Here is a 21045-nt window from a genome sequence, read left to right on the forward strand (position 1 = left end):
TCTGTGCATCAACGTGAAGTAGTTAGTACGTGAAGTAGTTAATTTTTCAAACACCTGTTGAAGAATGAGCACTGCACTATAGTTCGCTAGTATTGTTTGTAATGTTTGTAATTGTATTGCAACGACTTAAAGGGAGAGAGACGAGACAGAGATATGATGCCATCGTTCTCGGAAAGTTGCGGTATTGACAGACACATGCTGCCTGTCTGTAACAGCTCCAACAATGATTGCCCACACTTAAGCGCTTGCCCAAACCGTGCGGCCACGGCCACAGAGGAGAGGGAACAGGAAACAAATAAGATTGAAATAAAAACAGTTGAGGTGACAATAAAGTGAATGCTGCATGCCAATATGTAACTGCTGACAGGAAAGAAACCAGTCCTAAATTTTGGTGTTTTAAATCTTTGTGATGAAACCCGGAGGCGTTTTATTTTGGAACGCTAGCCCAGATCATGTGCAGTTCCTTCAATGTCTGCTGTCCCACCCGGAAACATCTGCTCCGAACAGCTTTGACACAGCACTTGTTAAAAATAGAGCAGGGCAGTGGAGCGTAGACTGTCTTCTGGGACTCTTCAGAAAAATCCAGCAGCACATCTGGACCATTCACACACTCTTCTTTTAGCTGCGCCAGAAACTGCAGATGTGGGGCTGCCAGAAAATGTGGATGAACTGTTCAAGTGTTTATTGCAAACAGTTTTATGCCACGTATGATCATAAATCACGATTTAGGTATATTTTTCATGTGTGTATCAATTAGGGAAAATTTATTTTTAAGTTGACGATAACCTTTCTTTTCTATTACAATGTCATTTGAACTTGCATACAGAATTTCGATTTTTATTAAATAAATCACGATATAGGTATATTTTCCATGTGTGTATCAATTAGGGCAAATTAATTTTTAAGTTGACAATAACCTTTCTTTCCTAGTACAGTGTCATTTGAACTTTCCGATTTTTATGAAAGGGAAGTTGAAAATTTTTGACAAAATGTTGAACAAAGTGCTTGTTTCATTTTAATGAACCGTCATCACTTTTACCATACGTTATCTACTGTCAAATCCGATATGTCATGTTGTCCAGGATCTTGTGGCAGTTTTATGGCAAGATTATGTCGCCTCAAATGTAAACACTCCATCTAAAGTAAACCAATAGTGAGTCACAAAAAATGTAACCAGCACTGTTGTCATTTGGTGTCAGTTTGAACCCTAGCTCTTTCCAGAGAGGTTGCTAAAGAGCAGCTGGCTGCGGTGCACAGTGTGCTTGCATGCAGTTCCAGAGTGATCCACACAGACTGCCATTGTGAAGGTGGCACGAATCGTCCACTGAGCCCATTACGTGCCATGATGCTAATTGTGGAAAGTATGTCCATTATTACCAGAATGGAATCTATTGTGTTGACTTCAGTTCAGCGGTGGAAGGAGAGAGCAATGTGCTCCTCTCTTACTTGAGATGAGGAGGTGACTCACGGCTAAAGTGAAAGCTGCTTGTACATCGAATAATCACCCAGAGATCCTGCAGATGCTCCAGTGCACCTACAGATCTCTGCTTGGCTTCAGTCCTCACTTTTCCTCCCACAGCTTCCTCCATGTTTCTATAGAGACGTGAATGTGTGAGCAATAGTAGCCTGCTGTGCACAGAAAGTTGGATGTGGGACAGCAGACGCACTGATCCCACTCTTAGAGTGGAATCATTCGACGCCCAAGATGTATACATTTCAATGGAATTGTCTGGAGCTATTCGGATTAACTGCATCCTTCTGACCGGTCTTTCTGTGAGGATGCATGGATTATCGTATTTATTTAATAATCTCTCTTGCTTGATATGAATATTCTCCAAGGAATAAGTAGGTTGCCTTTTTGGGTTGTGAAAATGATGGAAACAGAAAGGGTCACGAGCTAGATCATGTCACTGCTGGTTAATTTAATTGTGGATGAGTTGCTCCCTTCTTAACCACATTGAAAAAAAGTTACTCACATTTTCTATTCATTTATTTAAAAAATTAAGACCAGAAACTGCTCTAACCAAAGTATGTTTTTTTTTGACTAAGGAGTTCTGGATTGTATCCAGAAATGGGTGGTGGGGGGTTAGGGTGGGTCTCTTCACTGTGACCTGAAAACACCACATAATTTGAGCTTATATTATTCTTTTGTTCAGCTGGTGTTGGACCACTGGTGTTTGTTGCTCTATATGACCAGCAAGTTCCGCGTTTGTTCACATCCATTCTTTGCCAACCTTTGCTGAATGAAGGCCAGTCAGGCCATCAGTTTAGTACAGGTGTCTTTACCCATTCAGACAAGAGGTTTGAAATGTGGGTGATACCAGAAAAACCACAGCTCTGGCTTCTAAAAATAAGAAATATGTCCCTCCGACTCATATCTTACTTATTTGGTTGTTGAACTCTTCTGTGATATCTCTATTCACTGATTGATGATATCTCCTGCTGCATGCCCTTGGCTGCCTTCAGTTTAATACAAATATAAAAAAAGTTCAAAAGTTCATATTGGAATATCTGTACCTTGATTATGGATATCTACATCTGAATTTAGACTATCGTGAGATTTCTAATGTCACTTCCCATGGTCACAGATATCTTGTATTAGCACTCCTGCACTTTGGCTTGGCGGGGTCGGAAGTTTACAGTATAGTAAATATATATATATTATAATATATATTTGAATAAATCTGTCAAATAAGCTTGTATGCTCCACCCACCAATGTCTTCATGTCTCAGTCAATTCAAATCATTGTCTAAATGTCAAATTCAGCCCTCTTACAGGATGTTTGAAACAATGTCAAAAATGTTTTTGGCTGCACTTGTCAGTTTATATGTGCTCATCAACCATCAGCATCATTCATATGTTAACGTCTTCTTTGTTGCATATTCTCTTACTGCTGACCGGTCCATGTGGATTTACACACAAGCAGTTCCCAAGTGAGAAGCAAAGAGTCTGTGAGTATTTATTCTCACCAGAGAGGGAGACGTGTCTCCACGTCTGTTTATCTTTTCATATTTAGAAGAGTCTGGCTGGACAGAGCTAAAAGCAGCTCAGTAATTACAGATGTCTTCTGCTTTGAGGTTATCATTATTTTGTGACTGACTGTCAAAAGTTCTCAGATGTCTCCTCCAGAGATGCTTCCCATATGTGCGACAATGGCGAGGCAGAGGAGTGAAGCGAGGCAGGGTGTGATAAGACTCCCCGTCTCTCCACCTGCCCTTATAAGGTCTTAGTTTGAACCTCTGCTTTTGCAGGCAGCAGGACTGAATAATTCACTGGCTAAAAGGTTTACAGTTGCTGTCTATCATCCACGAGGATTAATATGTAATTCCAATAATTTTTAAAAGACTTGACCGGTTAGGCGTGGAAATAATCACACTCCACTGTGCAGAAAGAAAGATTCTGCTGCTTTCTGTCTGTGGTTATGTTTGCTGCTAATGTTTTTATATAGTCTCTGGTTTCCCGCCACAGTTATGAACATGTCCAAACCATCAAAAACCTCAGTAATAATTGTGAAAAGCACAGTACTAAACATATTGATGACCATAACTCTAATATAAGTAACCCAACCCTAACACCTAATATAAGTAGCATTCCTGTATCATCAATAATTTATATTTAATAAGCAAAACTTCAGTTTAAATGTTTGTTTGATTTATTTCACATTAATTATGAATTACTTTGTTCCTGTATGAGATGCTTAAAAAAGTACCTATTTTCCATTATGAATGAAAAACAATCTCCTCTAGTACTTTGTGATTGCCTTCAACAGTTGTATGATCTACGCCTGCTTTGCATATATATGTACAACATTGCACGTAGAGTGCAGAACAGATCTGATCATTTCTGCTTCAAACTCTCACTTTTTCTGAACAGTGGTTGCGTGTGACTGTGTGTAAGCTCGTGTCTGTGTGATGTCCTTTATATTGTATTGGGTGTTGCAGTCAGTCAGATACTTGATCTCTGATATCTATTTCCCTTAGTCATCTGACAGATGCATTTTCTTGCAAACACTCTTGTTGTTTAGGTTTTTCATTTACTGAGTTCCATATTTTCACTCCCCCCCGTTGCAGTGTACATTTGCCTTGGTGTGCTTTTGCCTGTTAACAACGTAAAGAACTGGTTAGATTGGACCAATCAGTTCAAAGTGAGAAATAGAAGTCTAGCCTTCCTTGGTCGTCTTACTCCCAGCCAAATATCTTCATGGGCTTGCTTTGTTGGGTTTACTAAGGAATGCTGAGGGATGTAAGGTAGCTTCAGTTGTACCCTCACAAGTGTTGGGTTGAGTGAGGAATGCAGGTTATTAGCAAACTTTTAAATGCTTCAGTGAGCAGTTGCTGAAGTCCTGTTTGACATGTGTGACTGAGTGAAAAGATGCTCTGAATGAACCTAGAAGCTGCATGTGGTGTTGAGTTCACATTTTCAAGAATGTTGAATATCTCTGAAACGCATTCTCCCACCCTGGTCCCCCATTGGTCATGCTTCTCACATCTGTGAGGAATTTAGTCTGTGTATTTGTGGTGCTTTGTAGAAAAGGAGGTCGTGTCATATGACTGCAACAGAGGTGTAGTGGTGGTCATTTATATCCCTAATTTCACCACTCACTGTGAAGTAACTCCTTTGTTACCGCTGTTTGAAGAATGTCTTACAAACCTTGGTAAGGCAGTTGGTTACATCCAGTGAGGTCAGACTGTTCTGAGAGGACAAGCAAGCACTCAACACATCTGAGGAAAAGAAGCAAGCTTGTACGATCAGATCCTCATAACCTACGGAGTAGCTTCGCTTTCAAATTTATCAGACACCTATGCAAAGTGAAGTGTATTACCTCTCATGGAGGTTCAAACCAAGAGCAAGAATCCAACAGAGTTGCTGACCTTTGCTTATTTCAGCAAATGAGTGAGTCCTTCTCTTCCTAGCTGCATGTCAAGCTATCATGTTCGGTGATCACGCCATAATTTTGGTGACAGTGTGGATCAAAACTCTGGCTTTACCAAAGCAATAGTTACACTACAATTTTCATTCAACAGATACATACAAGAGAGTACCAACAAAAGAATGTGTTTTCCATGAAGTCTGTATGTGAGTGCAGTCAAGGCTTTTATTCCCGGTGATGCTATTGATTCCCATGATCCATTGCTTGAGAGGCATCAACATGATTGGTTCTGTTGACATCATTTTAATTAGTGTCATATCAAAAGGGAAATTACTTGTGACATACTGAGTATGTCATGGAATCATTGTTTCACATTCCAGCACATGAAGTGGTGTTTCTTTTAGCTCCCTAGCTCTTGCATATTAAACTCCCTGAAATAAATTCTTAGTGAATATGTCAGTTTATTTAGTATTTTGTGGATTAAGTGCTTCTGACCAATGAGCCCTTTCCAACGAATAAATAAGCAAGAAACTGTGTGACTTCTGTCGGGGCATTTTCCCTCAGATGTGATGCCTCAATGAAACCCAGCCATTCTGTTCCTGGAGAGTCAAAGCTACTACTTTTGTCTATATTTGGCCTCAACACATTTTGGGAAACAAGAGCACATGTTCCTGCACCTAGTGCTGTGTCGGAGGTTGTATGAGCAGTGTGCTGGTACTGTATCTCTGAAGGATTTTCTTTTAGACCTTCTTTTTCCTTCCCCTCTTATACACATCTACTGTTTGTTATGTTGGGATCAGGGTCCTACTCCGCTAATACTTTTGCTGGGACCACCAATGATTCATCGCTCTGGTTCCAAAGTTGGCGTATAAGTCTGGTGAAAAAGAGAATCAAATAGACCTGGAGCTGCTGATAAACTTGATTTAGTATTTAAGTCTTATTCTCTTCTCTGTTGATCTTAAAATGCTTCCTGCTGACTCGAAGCTTAAGTGGCGCGTCTTGTGGATTACATTGGAATAAAATCTTTATTAGGTAAAAATTTCAGCATTGAGCTAATGAGTGCATTTTTTGAGAATATATATATATATATATATATATATATATATATATATATTTGACGTCAGTCCCACGTCACTCATTTACGTTTGCCAGTAGGAAAATCTATTTATTTTGTGCCAAAGCGAGTGTCATTTTGATCAAATGGAGCAGCAGTGTGTGGTTTATTCACTTTCTAAATATGAGTGCAGAAGACTAGCAGACACACATTTTGTTTCTTGCAACCACTGAAGTCCGAAGAATGAGGCGAATCGTGACTTTGGTGCTGGATAGGCTGGTACAGAAGAACCTAATCATCACCTCTGAGAGACTTCACCAGACATTTGTGTACTCTGGGAAAGTACAGCAAACCTTTCTGTGGCAGGAAGATGAAGAAACAAAATTCATATCAAAGCTGGCAATTTAATCTTGATTGATTTGTTTCACTTTTGCATGCCATCACAGATAGCCTGGGTTGGTTTTGGCTGGTTCACGGTTTCTTGTGTGCGCACCATAGACTGTTGAGTAACCATCTTTGGTCATGTCAGTTCGACTCGAAGGTGACATCAGCGCTCAGAATGGTAGTTCTCAAAACCAAGACCAGCTAACAAGGGAGTTTCTGGCTGGCATTATTATTCAACTACACAGAGATGTTGGTTTCATAATCTGACACAAGGACCCCTCTTTGGTTCACATGTTCTGCAGCTAACTTAGCAAGAGTAGAGCAGGATATTACTCGCCGTGAGACTCTTGTAGAAAGCCACAGAGAAGAGGAAGAGCTAATGTGTCCAGCTTTTCTGTGACTTGGTGAATGGAGAATTCTCGTAATCCTTCTGTCATCCACTGATGTAAAGGTCACCGTGGAAAATAAACTGCGAATTTGTTTCCTGTTGGAGATTGCTTGGACATGAGTATGAGGTGCTCACATCAAACCATAGAACAGAGCTTCATGTCTGTTATAGCCAGAGTGGAAATGCTAAGTCTCTCTTTGGAAGAACCTCTAGTAAGTCAGTCTTTTGATGTGAGCAATGAAAAATTAAAAGAGCCTTCTCTTCTGTCTGTCAGTGGTCTTTCTTCTTCAAAGGTATGACTCATAGAATGACCTTTTCATCTCCACCACATCTACAGTAAGTGCTTCCACACAAAGGTACTCCTGACATATTCCCAGCCAAAGACCAACCGTCTAATGCTTCTGCCCTGTATTTGTCTGAGTGAAGCTTGCGTTTACCAGTCATTTTTAATTGGAAGTTGGTTCTTTTGATTTTTCAATCTCTGCTGGTTGCCATCATTTGAATTGTGGCTCCTCTGACTTCATTGATCTTGTCTCTGTCAAACTAAACTCACTACTACTCTAACAGAATTTATATTGGGTCAATACCAGCATGACCTTGAAAGAATTCTTGACTGTGATCCTGATCACATATTTTGGGATGCAGAGGAAATACAACCTCAAAAGACTGCTCTTTTGTTCTGATCCTGTTGGGTGAAATGGAAAGTGTACCTTATGTGAACTGTTAGAAGTGATTCGTGAACAGATGATGTCAGTTTTGGGTGGTTTAAAATAAAAAAACAGGTAGAGAGGTAAAAAAAAATAATTATAATAAAATAATAATCTTGTTTCATACCAATCTTATTTCAGTGCTGTTGACAACATACTGAATTTGAACCTCTCCTGGGAGTTTAACTGTGAATTGTTTTGTGTTGACACCTTTTGTTTTATGGGAACATTGGAACAAAGGTCACCGATCATGATCAGCCAATTTCAGCATCGAATTCAATGTTTTTCATTTGTCCGTTTGACAGAATAGTTGCTGCAAGGTTTTTCTATTTTTTGCCTCGTTGAAGAGGTATATAAAAACATGTCTGAATTAAAATGATTTTATTTTTTTCTCCTGTACACAGAAGGTGTCATCATTTTGACAACAAATTCATTGTCAACCCATGTGATCAGTATAAAATACAGGACTCTGCTTTGGATTCTTTAAGAGCACATGCTGCATTGTAAATTGCTCCTAAATGCATCCACAAGTGTGAGAGCTGTTTAATCTGATAAAAGAGAAAAGTCTAATTTGTGGCACGTGGAATGAATTGCTGCATTTTGTCTTCATTTTTTCTAATTCAGTCATTTTCAGAGTCACAAGGGCTGGAGGGTGCCAATCCCGTGCGTCACTGGGAGAGACGGCAGAAGCTGTCTGTCTGGGAACCAGAAAAAAAGATGTTGAATGTTGTACTTGCTGTTGAAAATATGAATCTGTATTCTGTGAAGTGTGGGAAGTCCCTTAGACAAGGAGGCAAAGGGGCAAATTCCAAAAATGATATTAATGTGTGTTGCTCAAGAGGCTTCAGAAGTTTAGCCAAGAGTGGACTGAATTGCCCAAAAGTGAGAAGGTTGTAATGTCACAGTAGTACATTCAAAACAATTGATGGATTTGTTTGAAATGGATGTTTTTGGTGCGTGGTCATGTCACGTTTTGATCTGCACTAGTCTCTATGAAATTGTCCACTCTACTGTTGTATACGCTTTTGGTGCTGAAATGGGTTTGTAACAACAGGACCTCCATGTTTGATGGCATATGAAAACAAAAGTCACAATGACGGGCATCTTTTGTGAATAAACTTAAAGCATTAACACTAACATGACTAATCGGATGAGGTTGACATTTAATCTTCTTTCTTTTTCGGGGCTGGTGAATCTGGCACTGTTTTCTTTTTCCACAGCTTTTTACCTCCATGTGTTTGTGGTGAGCATCTAGTTTCCAAGGTGTGAATGTAGCTGCTGACAGCTCACAGAGCAGAAGTCCATCAACAAACGACAGCTCATGTGAGTGACTCTGTCAATCTTGTGCTCAGTTCTGTATAATGAGCTTGAAAGTGGCAATTGGCGTGCAGCACATGACCGGTCTTAAAGGGGACAACGTGCCCTAGTGTACTGATTGGACATGGCCAACCCATCTATTAAAGATGTTTTCAAATGAAGCCTTAGACTAGGCCGAGTCATGCTTAGCTAAGTGGAAGTTTTCATTGCGGTTGGTACAGACTTGGGCCTGTTGAGTACGTGCTACGGATGGTATTGCAAGGTTTTGTGACAAGCTGGGGATCATTATCGCTTCAGTAGGAAAATTGTTTACGTTAGTTATTGTTACTGATCACTGATACCGATCACATTGATTTACTATGAATTTGTTATTAAAATGATGAGACCTTGTGTGTACATGATGTGAAAAAATGAACCATTAAATCATTTTAATTCAGACTCATTTTTACATACCTCTTGAAGGAGAAAAAAATAGAAAAACCATGCATTTTAATTTGATGTGATACATTACTGTTTGGGGACTCTCTTGAGACTTTACTATGTCCGTGAAATATTTACATACTGGCTGCTGATGTAGTGATCGGCATTCACTGGTCACCGCAATGCCACTGTCGCTGCTTCCTTTCTATACTGGTATCATTTCCGTTGTTTGGCCCACAGTGGTTCTTTTTTGGAATACATTGCAGACCTGTGCCCTAAAACAAACGTCCCGTCAAATGTATACAGTCGTACCATGCATCCGTTACATCTTGGATGGGAGTATGAGAAGTCCATGTCAGAGTAATGACCTTTGCAAGAAGTATCTCATTATATGTCATTTGTCTGTATAAAGACAATGAAAGGCGTGCTGTTCTTTGTGTATACATGCAAACAAGAGTTTGGTGGGAAGAAGTTAAAATTTGTAGTAATTGACAGCCATCTGATCCTGCTGTTATCTGGTGAGACTTATCTGAATAATAACGATAATATATTTTCATTCATCAACAGTGCAACTGGACATGACAATAAAAAGCAAACTACAAAGAACAAACAAGTGCAGTGTTACAATTAGAGAAGGACAAAAGAGAATATGCAATTTATATTTGGTCATATGGACTATGCATTGTATTTTTTTTTGTTGCCGATTGAGGTCTGGGAGTGACTTAGTGTTTCTGCTGGCCAGTTGGAGTGCATTCCAGAGTTTAGGAGCAGCAAGTAAATGTTCTGCTCCCCACGGGGCTGAGACAGGCGAATATCAGCACAAACTTCTGTCACGCTATGAAAAAGTGTGCTTTGCTTCCACTACCTGTTTGTGTTAGCCAGCCATCATATTGTGTCACACAACTGTCGACTCACTGTTCTGTGCTCCAAATAGGGGTCAGTAAATATTGGAACACTCTGTGAAATAATGCAACACATGTAGTATTTGTGATTTCTCATAGCACTTGTATGCTTATATGGTGGACAAGCTCTTCAGTGTTTCATTAATCAAGGCTGTTGTTTGAAGGAACAATGCTGCTATTGATTGATAGTGAGCTTCTAAGAGCACAGCTCCTTCTAACTGGATTGTTGCCTGAAAGTCTATTATAAATTTGACCTAAATTTGTCCTTATCCAGCACACTGTTCTGCACCCCCCTTGTACACCAGTGTTCTTAAGGAAAGAGTTTGTAATCTTCAAATGAAACTTGGATTTTGAAATGCCAATATTGGAATTGTTCTGTAGTTTATCATATTATTTCAACACTTCCCACCAGGAGTAGGAACAACACGTCGGCCTCCCCCACTTCAGCCTCCTGTTCGTGCCCTCATTAACCACATCCACAAACCTCACTGGCTTTCTTACCTGGTCTCTATCTTTTGTATTTTTGGTCCAACATGCCCACTGATTGGTGTATATCTGATTGGTGACCACCCCGTCACCGTGTCCGTCTACCTTGTTCGTAATTGACAGACCTAGGCTGCGACTACTAAATGACTCGTCCTTATGTCTACCTTCCAAACAGTTTCGTAAGACAATTTACTGATCTTTTATCGGTACTGATGAATGCAGACCAGAAACAGCTCTGTAGTTTAGGTGTCAAACATTCTTTCACAAGTTCTAGTATTGTTTGGTTTCCATGTTTACAGATGCAACTCTGTATAAATGTTAATGTAATTATGTGTGTCTAGTCTTAATCTCTCCTCTTTGCAGTTTAACATTCACAGACCAACTGTGTTGCTTCCGTTTGTCCGCACTACTCACAAATAACGGCATCACTTTTCTCCTTCATAGCAGTTACTGGAGGTAAGGAATAGCCCGATAGAGCCCTGAGCAGGCGCTTGCAGTGATAACAGAAGGAGTGTGCTGGCGGGGAAAATTTGTGTTGACCTGCTGAAAGACAATCTGATGCATTCTGTTTCCATGGAAGCGTAGGCGTAGGGATGCTACAAGGTTGAAGCGCAGTGCTGTGCGTTGCAACAGCTGACTGGCTGGCTATGCGGCGGGGTACCAGACACCCACCTTTAAATGTCATATTTTCCAGCTGATTTCTGTGAGGGCTTTTAGTGACTCATGAGATAAACTTTTCTTTTTCGGTCATTCCGATGTTCCACCTCGCCGAAGGAATTTCTTTTTACATTTTTCCTCCTCATTGTCCTCATAATATAACCGCATGGTATTTAGTATTTTCAGGAGGTCAGTAATGAAAACGAAATCTGCGATTGTCAAATCAACTCATAAAGCATCTAATTGTGGCATTCCCCACCCCCCCAAGACTATTCAGGTAATTCTCTTAGGATTTAAGTTTCGCTGTGTATGTTTACAAGATTTTCTCAAGACCAACTGACATGTGAGGGTCACCTGGCCATTCGTCTTAACATTAGTGTAATGTTGAATAAATAATATGGATGTTTGGTGAACAAGACTGTCAGAAATTGAGTTAATGGTTTCCCACAATGAAGGTGAATGGCTGGGCTCTTTAAAAAAAATATTAATTGATCTGAATCAGTTTTCCTGTGCATAGCCTGATGTTGATTGATATAATTCCTGGATCTATTCAACAATGTGTTTTTCAAGAGTTTGTAGAACGGCCTATAGTTTGAACCAGGTTGTAAACATTAGTATTTTTAATAATGTTGGCGGCTCCTTCAACAGTTAAAAGTGTTCTCAAACTCTGTTCTTCAAAACTGGTTGAATAGGTAAATTGAGCAAAATGAATTGAATCGCAGATCGAATGGAATCAGGCTGATGTGAGCAGAATCCAATCAATTTGGGAAATCTCAATCAGTACCCAGCTGCCATCACAACTTGTGTGGAGTGTAAAGCATTTGCGTATTTGCATGGTTGGTCTCTAGAACTACCGTTACAACTGACTAGCGAGCAGTTGCGGCTCATTTTTCACTTTCAGCATCTACAGCAGCAAGGAAAGCAACCTTCAACACAAGTTGAATGCGCAACATTGAGCGATAAATGACATACAAAGTCCATAGAGGATTCAATAAATAAATATATTAATAAAGAATTCATAAATAAGAAGTAAAGAATTGGCTGGATACATAGGGCCAGATGGATCTCAATTAAGGTCAAGGATTCTGTTTTGTTTTACCTGTGAGTGATCAATGAAATGGCTGTGGCGGCCGTATATCTTGTCTCTTCTTTGCAACCTGGCAACGGATAAGAGGATGAGAGGAAACCAGAATAAACAGTCTTTGTCTCACCACCTAGTTTCCTCACTGTCTCTCACCAGTCCACACCCTCACTCAACCTGTACATTGCTTTGTTTTCTGTATTCCTTTCTTATTGTGAAATATTGGCCCCACAGTCTTCTCTGTTAACAGGAGAATGCACTGGTTCTTAACTTCTTTGTGCTGTGGTGGGCATGGTGATTTGAGGGCAAGTGTCTTGTTTTAATCTTGCTTCTGAGTCGGGAAGTGCACATGTTGCGAACTGCAATTCGGTTGTCATTTTCCTGGAGAGAGGGGTATTGCCAAATGAGCGCCATCGTGGCTGGCTGGCTCTAATGTCTGCAGCTGCAGGTCCACTCTGCAGGTGGGGCGGCAGCATTCTAAAATTGTGATGTCAATTTTTTAAAGAGTAATTACATTTCTCATCATGTATAATTATAAATAGCATCCTTTAAAAAAATAATGAAATAAAGCAGAACTCGGCTCATATTTGTCATTTGATCTGCCGATCATGATGTCATAAATGTCCGTATCGGTGCAGATAAATCAGCTGGCTGTTTGATCAGACAGCCCTCGATTAGATGTCCTTCATTTGTGGGGAAATTCAATGAAGTCTGTTCTCACTTCTGTCACCTTTCAGTCTTCTACTTCCCCTGCTGCACAGGTACGCCAGTGTTTTGTTCATAAATTGATGTTCGAGTTAGACAATCGCTATTTTTTAAATTACAAGGTACCTTGCTTTTAGCTAGGGGGCGTCTGCACATCCTATGGATGCCTTCAACTGCAAAACATCTCAGCGGACGCCCTAAATGTCTGATCACTAGTGCCTATATAATGCCCTACTCTGAGTGTCATCACACTGGTTTCCATGGAAAGGCTGTTTCAGCCCAGTAATTTAGCTGAATATGATGGACATTCACCGATTATCAACCCTTTTGCAGCTGTAGCTTAGCCATCGCGGTCGTCATGTTTGTTTACCGGCGTAATCTCACAGTAATCCATGTCTTTGGCAAGGAAGTGCACTGCTATCGATGAGATGTCGGACGCTGATGAAAGGAGGAGATCCAAAGTTATTATTTTGGCATTTCTTATGGCATGAAGCCCACACTCCCTATGCATTTTGCTCATATATATATATATATATATATATATATATATATATATATATATATATATATATATATATATATATATATATATATATATATATATATATATATATATATATATATATATATATATATATATGAAAGTGTTATGGCAACAGCTACTGAGTTCTTTTATACAAAAAAAGCTTCTTTTTTACAAAGCAAGTTGTTAAGTCAGTAGTTGACATGGCATGTCGGGAGGGGAATGGACTGGGTGCGGGGTTAGGGGCAGGGCCTTGGACCCCTGTTTCAAAATCGTAGCTGAAAGCCTGCGAGGTACACTGTAAATTGACTGGAATTTGCACAAATAAATAAACTGTAGGAAATGCATTTAAATTCACAAAAAATCTGCAAAAGACTTCAGCACTTTCATTTATTTCTGGTCATGGTCTTCCTTTTTTTCTTCTCCTAAGGTTTGTTGCTAACTTTCTGCCGTACCATCGTCACCCGCATGAGTGCTTGGTGCTAAAGGACTACAGCACCGAGGGACATTGCTGAGCAAAAACAAAGATCTGTCACAATCATTTAAAAAAGTCTACTTGAAACACTGAAGAAAGGATGCAGCTGATCAGAGAATCGGGATTATGCCACAAAATCAGACCCGGAAGTTAGTCCGTTGGAAGAACAATGTTTGGAGGCAGTGTCAAACACACTTTGGCTAAATTAATTGAGCAGCATAAAAAAGGAAATAAAGCAAGACATGCGAATATATTTTTCATTTTTAGTTCATCCAGAGCGTTGACATTTATTATATTCCTTATTTTACATCTATGTTGTTTGACTGGGACCTCACAGACAGCTGAATGTTAGCTCTGAATTGTCAAAGGAGAGAAGTGACTCGTCCTGGTTCCATGGGGATGTTGTATCACTGGCAAGGAGACAGAGGTTGGGATGACCTGTTCCAGCGCCTAATAATTTGAGGTGATATGACCGAGAGGACGGTGTACTGAATATCACCTCAGGGATTTTGTGTTGTCGTTTTTTGATTGATAGATGCTTTTTTTGATACTGAGTTGCGGTATTGCTTAGAGACAACGGTGTACAAAACACAGAAAGACAAGAGAGGAGTAGAGCATACAATAAAATAAAGAACTGGTAGAACTGGTACAAGGTAATATTGAATATAGAAGGAAAATACAAAGACATGGATCGTGAGCGGTGTTGTGGAGATGCCTAATATTTCCACTGCAGTTAAGCTTTCTGACACGGGATTGTAGTATGTTTGGATCTGATTTTAACAACTGTTGATTTTTGTGGTGTTTGTGATGATTTTCAAGATTGTTTCGGGTGATGTATTTTACAAAACCTATTTATGCTCTGAGTGCACCACATCACATCATCTTTGGTGGTGATGAATCACTGAGTGATTTGTACCAAATAAATGTGGAGATGCTCTGCTTGTGACGTCATTAACAGTGACTGCTGAGGAGGGTCTGCAGTGGAATTTTGAGTTGCCTGAAAATGCAAACTCAAAAATAGCATTAATAATATATATATTTCTTGACTACACTGGTCTGTCATTTATAAGAAGACTATATGGAGTAGTATCATTTTCATCACTTTGTTTGTCTGTCCGTAAGCAGCTGTGCCAGCTTCTGTCTCACAAGGCTGACTTGTGGATGATGCCCTTTTGAACATTGCTCCATTGATACAAAAAAATGTGATCCTAATCCCATTTCAAGCCCCATCTTTAAAAAAACATGTCTGGGGCATTTACTCATGTATTTGTGGTGTCAGATATGTGATTCGTATCCACATGGGTAAAACATATTGGTGAAACTGAAAACTGAAAGAATTCTAATGCTTACTATTAAATTAAAAAATAAAAATAAAAAAACCTATCAGATGCTCTGTTACATGCTGCTGTAGTTGCAACAATGCTTGTTAATAGCCAGCCGCTATGCTGAATATTCTTGCCCTGTTTTGCTTTTGTCGGAATATCAGCTTACTTTTTTGGCACATTTGCTACAGTTCAGTCTGTGAAGATGGGAGGACATGAACCGAGAGTGGAAGAACACCTGTTCTGAAAATACAGCTGTAACAGATGCAGTTTACTGTACTGATACCTGGAAGGAGGAAAAAGGGGAGGGAACTGCAAGGCTGTAACATGGGAAGCACGTCATCATGCTGACTGTTAGTGCTGTAGGTCTTGACCAGTATAGCCTGTGTCTTTCATGTACCCTTCTGAGTTTCTCTGTCTTTCAATCTCCTCCTTCGCAGATCGTGTCTAACGTGCTCATCTTCTCGTGCACCAACATTGTGGGAGTGTGCACTCATTACCCGGCTGAGGGCTCCCAGAGGCAGGCCTTCCAGGAGACCAGGGAATGTATACAAGCTCGTCTCCACTCTCAGAGGGAGAACCAGCAGCAGGTGAGAGAGTAGCCGGGTGAGAGGTGAGGGCCACGGTGTGTTTCAATTGATTTACTGCTCCTTCATCTGGCTACAACAAAAGCTTCCTGCCATGCAAATCAACTGACCTTGTGCATTAAGTTATTGTTGCGTTTTACAATTCAATTAGTAAGAGGATTGATAATAGAAGCACTCTTGAGTTGTTCTTTTGCAATACAGAACAATATTTGGATAAAAGTTAAATAAGTACTATGTTTTTGTTTCTTTCTTTAACAGCCTTTAAAGTTGCAGAACACCACACCAAATTACAACACAACAAGGAAGCAAGATCTAACTTAACACCTGCAACCACCACTAAAGTGTCCTGGGTGTTTGGTTTCCTGTACGTGCTGTAGTTTTCTTTGTGAGCAAAAGCATTTCTGTCCAACTAATGGGCAGCATCATTTGTCATCTAATACCTGTCCAACCAGGCTAACTTTTGGTGCTTGCTTTCACTGCTCAAAAGAGCCGAACTAGCTTTAGCATTTAAGATGCTTACTCAGCAGAATGGTGGTGTCTTAAAGAGGACCTCTCCTGATTTAAATATCTTTTGAAATCATATTGGACCCCAACAGAACACTACAGTTTGTTTCTGCACAGAACTGAAATATCTACGGTAGAAAATGTCCATAAGTAGGAGTGACGCCTCCCCTACCGCCTTGGTTCAGCATTGTCTCACTAACCATATTGGTTTGTTATACATACATACAGTAAGACATGCATACATGCTGTCAGCTTAGAAGTTTAACAGATGTTTTAGCAAATATGTTACCATAATATTTTAGCCTATATATTTACACGCGTGAATCCTTCAATGCCTCATGTTGATGCCTCATGCAATACTGCTCTCTTTCTAATACTCTAATACTCACATCATCCTTGAGTGGCTGTGGTGTCAGGGGCGTAGCAGCCCACAAAGTCGCTGATAAGGCACTGTAATTTGAAATACCTTTATGAGAGTTTGGAATAGCTGTCTTTTCCTTTTAAATTTGGACACATGTATGGCACATTAATGGTGAATGAAAAAGACATTCCAAGTTTTTCTTAGTAAACAAAACAAGTGAGGTGGAACTCTTAACTAGGCCTTTTCTTTGTTGCACATGCCCATGTTTCATAGCTGAATGTTTCCCTGTTTATCATGCTCTGAATTTCTTTCGTCATCGCCAAATCAAATTTGCGAAATACTGGCTGAGAACATGCATTTTTTAATTTTAGCTTGTCCATAGTTGTGCATTCCAAACTAGTGCTCCACATATATACATATTTGCTCTCAAAAGACAGAGGGAGTTGCCGCATCAAGTGAATCCATTTATCCCCGTTATCCTTGTCTCTTAGGAGGTCAAAGACACAGCACTTAACCTATTTATAATCTTATTTTTCAGGAGCGTCTCCTGCTCTCAGTGCTTCCCCGACATGTTGCCATGGAGATGAAAGCTGACATCAACGCCAAGCAGGAAGATATGATGTTTCATAAGATTTACATCCAGAAACATGACAATGTCAGGTGAGGGTTTTTTTTTCGCACCTCAAAGAGCCTGGAAATCTGTGCAGTAACTGATTGAATCAGTAAAGAAAAAGATGAATAGATTTGCATGGTTTTTGTTCAGTTCTTTATTTTTAAATAAATGCATCTATAATCTTATGCTGGCACTCTTGATTGACATACTCTGTTAGAAGGATTGGATGGTTTCAATGTAAGTAAACAAGATGTTTATCCTAATATTTCTCTGCTCTGATAAGTTGCAGGCGTTCTGAGCATGGTCAAGGTTTGGGGGCTTCTATTGTGTCTTGAAAATATATAGACTTGATTGTCATCTGATGCCATTGATATAAACAAAATAACCTGAAGTTGTGTTGTATTTCTGGCCCCTGCAGTTCATGAGAATATAGTTCGTTAGACAAGCAGTTGTATTCTTATGTCTGTCTTTATGCGTCTGTAATTACCAACCTGTCATGTCCAATAGTTGTATGCAGCCGTGACACAAATGATGAAAACTTTATTATTAAACTGTTATACTCTTGTAGTGGTAGTTAAGTTGTGTGATGTGAGTTGTTAGTACTGGATCACCATCACGCCCAAAAGACCATCAGCGCAGAGAATTGTGGTTGAATGATGAAAATGGATAGGACAAGCTCAAGTCTTAAACTTGGAAATGAGTGAAAGTTTGTCTGACTCACAGTGCAGTAGGCGGCACATTAGCAGCATCTGCTGAATTCAAATGTATTCCAGTCCTGAGTGTGTGGTTGATGGCTGTGAATAAGAAGTGATGTAGCACCCTGCTGGAGAGCAATCAGGGACTTCTGAAGTTGGAAGCACTGAAAGGGAACCACTCCAAAAAAAAGTGAAAGAAGAAAAAAGATTGATCACACTTAAAACAACTCGAACTTGACTGGTTACAAAAGGTTTTTGCAGGTTTTGGTTCTGTATGGAAATGTGTTTGATATACAGTTTTACTGTACATTGTCAGTCTGGTTGACTGACTTAAGGCTTAAGTTATAATTGGTCTTCTACTGAATCATCTACAAGACTCCTCAAGACTGATGAGGAGGAGCAGAGAAGAAGAGAGAACTTCAACCAACCATATGCTAAGAACCACAATGAGACAAATAGTGGGAGTGAAAATGTGGAACTCACTGACAAAGGAAATGAAAACCTATGTGAGGGTTTTCATGAAAATGTGTCTGACACAGAAACTGCTGGACTACTGTCGACAAGAGACTTTAGAGATCTGAATGAACTGACTGACCACATAAAGGGGAATGACCGAGACACAAGCATTCTACTCCGTTACTCATGGCCAAAGATTATCCTAAATTGGCTTAACCCAGCCAAATGTCGCATACGGTCCTCACAAGGATAGTATTGCACAAACACACACACACACACACATTTATTTCACTATTTTTGTGAAGACTTCTTATTGCCAAAAAGCCTTTCACCATAAACTTAACCATCCAAAATAAATGGCTAACCATAACCAGGACTCTGAACCAAACACAATAATAATAAACTGCTTTTACTGACGTTTTAACCTACTAAACCTTGTGAGGACATGCCAAAATGTCCTCACAAAGTATAGTCCTCACAAGATTGGTGGTTTGTCAAGACTTGGTAATCATAATTATTGCATAGATGCAGATCGTGATCATGAAATGTATCTTCTAAATATTCTACCTTGTATGTTGCATTCAAAATACCTTTACATAAAATACTCGCAACACATCTGATGGTTGACGGACTTAATCCATGCCATTTATTTGTACAAGTAGACTACATGTAGACTCTATGACAGCCTCTGTCATAGAGATGATCTCCGCGTCTCATGTCGATCAATGAGCACTTCTCTGCAACCTTGGTGAGTGAGCCGGCAAAGCCTTCACTTCTGAGACCAGCTAGTTAGCATCAGTCACAACGTCTTGCCGTTCTAGAGAAGTCCACCTTAAACATAGATTTTAACCCTGTCGGTATGTCAACTGTAGAACCAACCATGAACTGCAGAACCAACCCCCGTCAAAAAGCTACAGGTCACTCCAAACAGTCATTTGAAAAGTCACATATGTATATATATATATATATATATATATATATATATATATATATATATATACATATATATATATATATGTATATATATATATGTATATATATATATATATATATATATATATATATATATATATATATATATATATATATACAAAAAAAACATTTGCTTCAGCAGAGAGGAAGGGCCGATGACCATCAGGGTGAGTGTTGGATAATAATTGGAAATTCAAACAAGAGCTTTTGTCCGTGCTTCCCTGCTGAATTTATGTCCCCATCAGTCAAGTGTCTTATTTCACCCAACCTCCCTGCAACATTTCTCTGAAAACAATCAATTATTCTCAGAAAAGTGTTCCTCGCAGTGTGGACTCCTAATCCGGCCCAGTTTCATACTGAGCAACCTTCAGCCTCCTCAGACCCGGGTTCGTTACCCAGCTCTGACTGAAGCTGTTTTTCAGGACCGTGTGGACGGATGCAAGATGAAAATCACACTTTCTTCTTGATTATTTTCACATTTTGAACACAACCGCCTGCACACGTTGCCCACGCGCAGAAACACATTATGTTCTTCAGGCTGTGCAGCGGCCAGCCGCCCTGTGAAATCCATGTGAGATTCATGGGTTTGGTCTGGTGGACTTATTTATAACTCGCCCTTCATCTTGCCTGAGGGTCAGCTTCAAAACTCACTTTGCAATCTGGCTCTTTGGGCTAATATAAGTCAGACAACTTTCTTATGGTGCGTTTCATTTCATCATTGTAGTGGATTGAACTGATCACACGTTTCAGAACTTCTGTCATTGACTTCATTTAAATGAATAAGTAATGTATTTTCAGAGACAATATCATGAACTTGGAAACCCGGTGCCCTGTGGAATATAAATGGTGAATTACCTCCAATAAGGAGAAACCAACCAGTGTTGTGTTCAGAATGACTTGAAACATTGCGGAGAGATTTGGAAGAAATGTTCAGGAAATATGTGGAGTACGATAAGAAGCGGTCGTGACCTGTGTCACTGTCTGAATCCAGGATATAAAGGTTTTCTAGTTGCAATATTGACTTGTAAACATTCCCTGCGTAAATCTAACTTTCAATTTAAATTTACTGTCGTAATAACACTCATTGTTTCCGCTTTATTTATTTACACTGGTGGCATTTATTTATTGAGTCTCATTCGAACAAGATGGGTGTTGTCTTGGGCGCAACACTGTGCCACGCTGTACTAGCTCCCACTAGTTCATGGACAACAGTGATAGCCTTTCACACATATTAGCTGCGCTTACGTTTATATTGATCCTTCAGGAACAACATCTTTCAAGGTACTAACTTCAGAAACGACTCTGTATGTCAGATATATATCAGGAACTCTACCAAGTCCGCCACCATGGTTTTTAACTTCGGTCACATCTTCCCTTGAGCACTAACTTTATACCCAGGCTGAATTTGTAGGATTTCTGGGAGGTGGTGGTGTGGTCAAGGTTATGATGGTTCTTGGAATCATGTCCTCATTTCCCAGTTTTTCACTGAAGTGTGCTGACTTTCGAACACTCCTCCGTTTGTCTTGTTCATGCCTCTGGCCATGTTTCCTGTGGAGCAATCATTT

The 21045-nt window shown here is 39.7% G+C and overlaps 1 protein-coding gene across 3 annotated transcripts in view; it reads left to right on the forward strand.

Annotated features, from left to right (window-relative positions):
• adcy5 (adenylate cyclase 5) overlaps positions 1-21045 on the forward strand; it is a 59646-nt gene that overhangs the window by 20067 nt on the left and 18534 nt on the right. For all 3 annotated transcript variants that reach the window (XM_053876138.1, XM_053876140.1, XM_053876139.1), the window contains exons 2-3: positions 15733-15882; positions 17283-17404. In XM_053876138.1, coding sequence (XP_053732113.1) covers positions 15733-15882; positions 17283-17404 — 272 coding nt within the window. The remainder of the gene's footprint in view (positions 1-15732; positions 15883-17282; positions 17405-21045) is intronic.

Source organism: Synchiropus splendidus, chromosome 10 (genome assembly GCF_027744825.2).
Source record: "Synchiropus splendidus isolate RoL2022-P1 chromosome 10, RoL_Sspl_1.0, whole genome shotgun sequence".
Taxonomy (NCBI): domain Eukaryota; kingdom Metazoa; phylum Chordata; class Actinopteri; order Syngnathiformes; family Callionymidae; genus Synchiropus; species Synchiropus splendidus.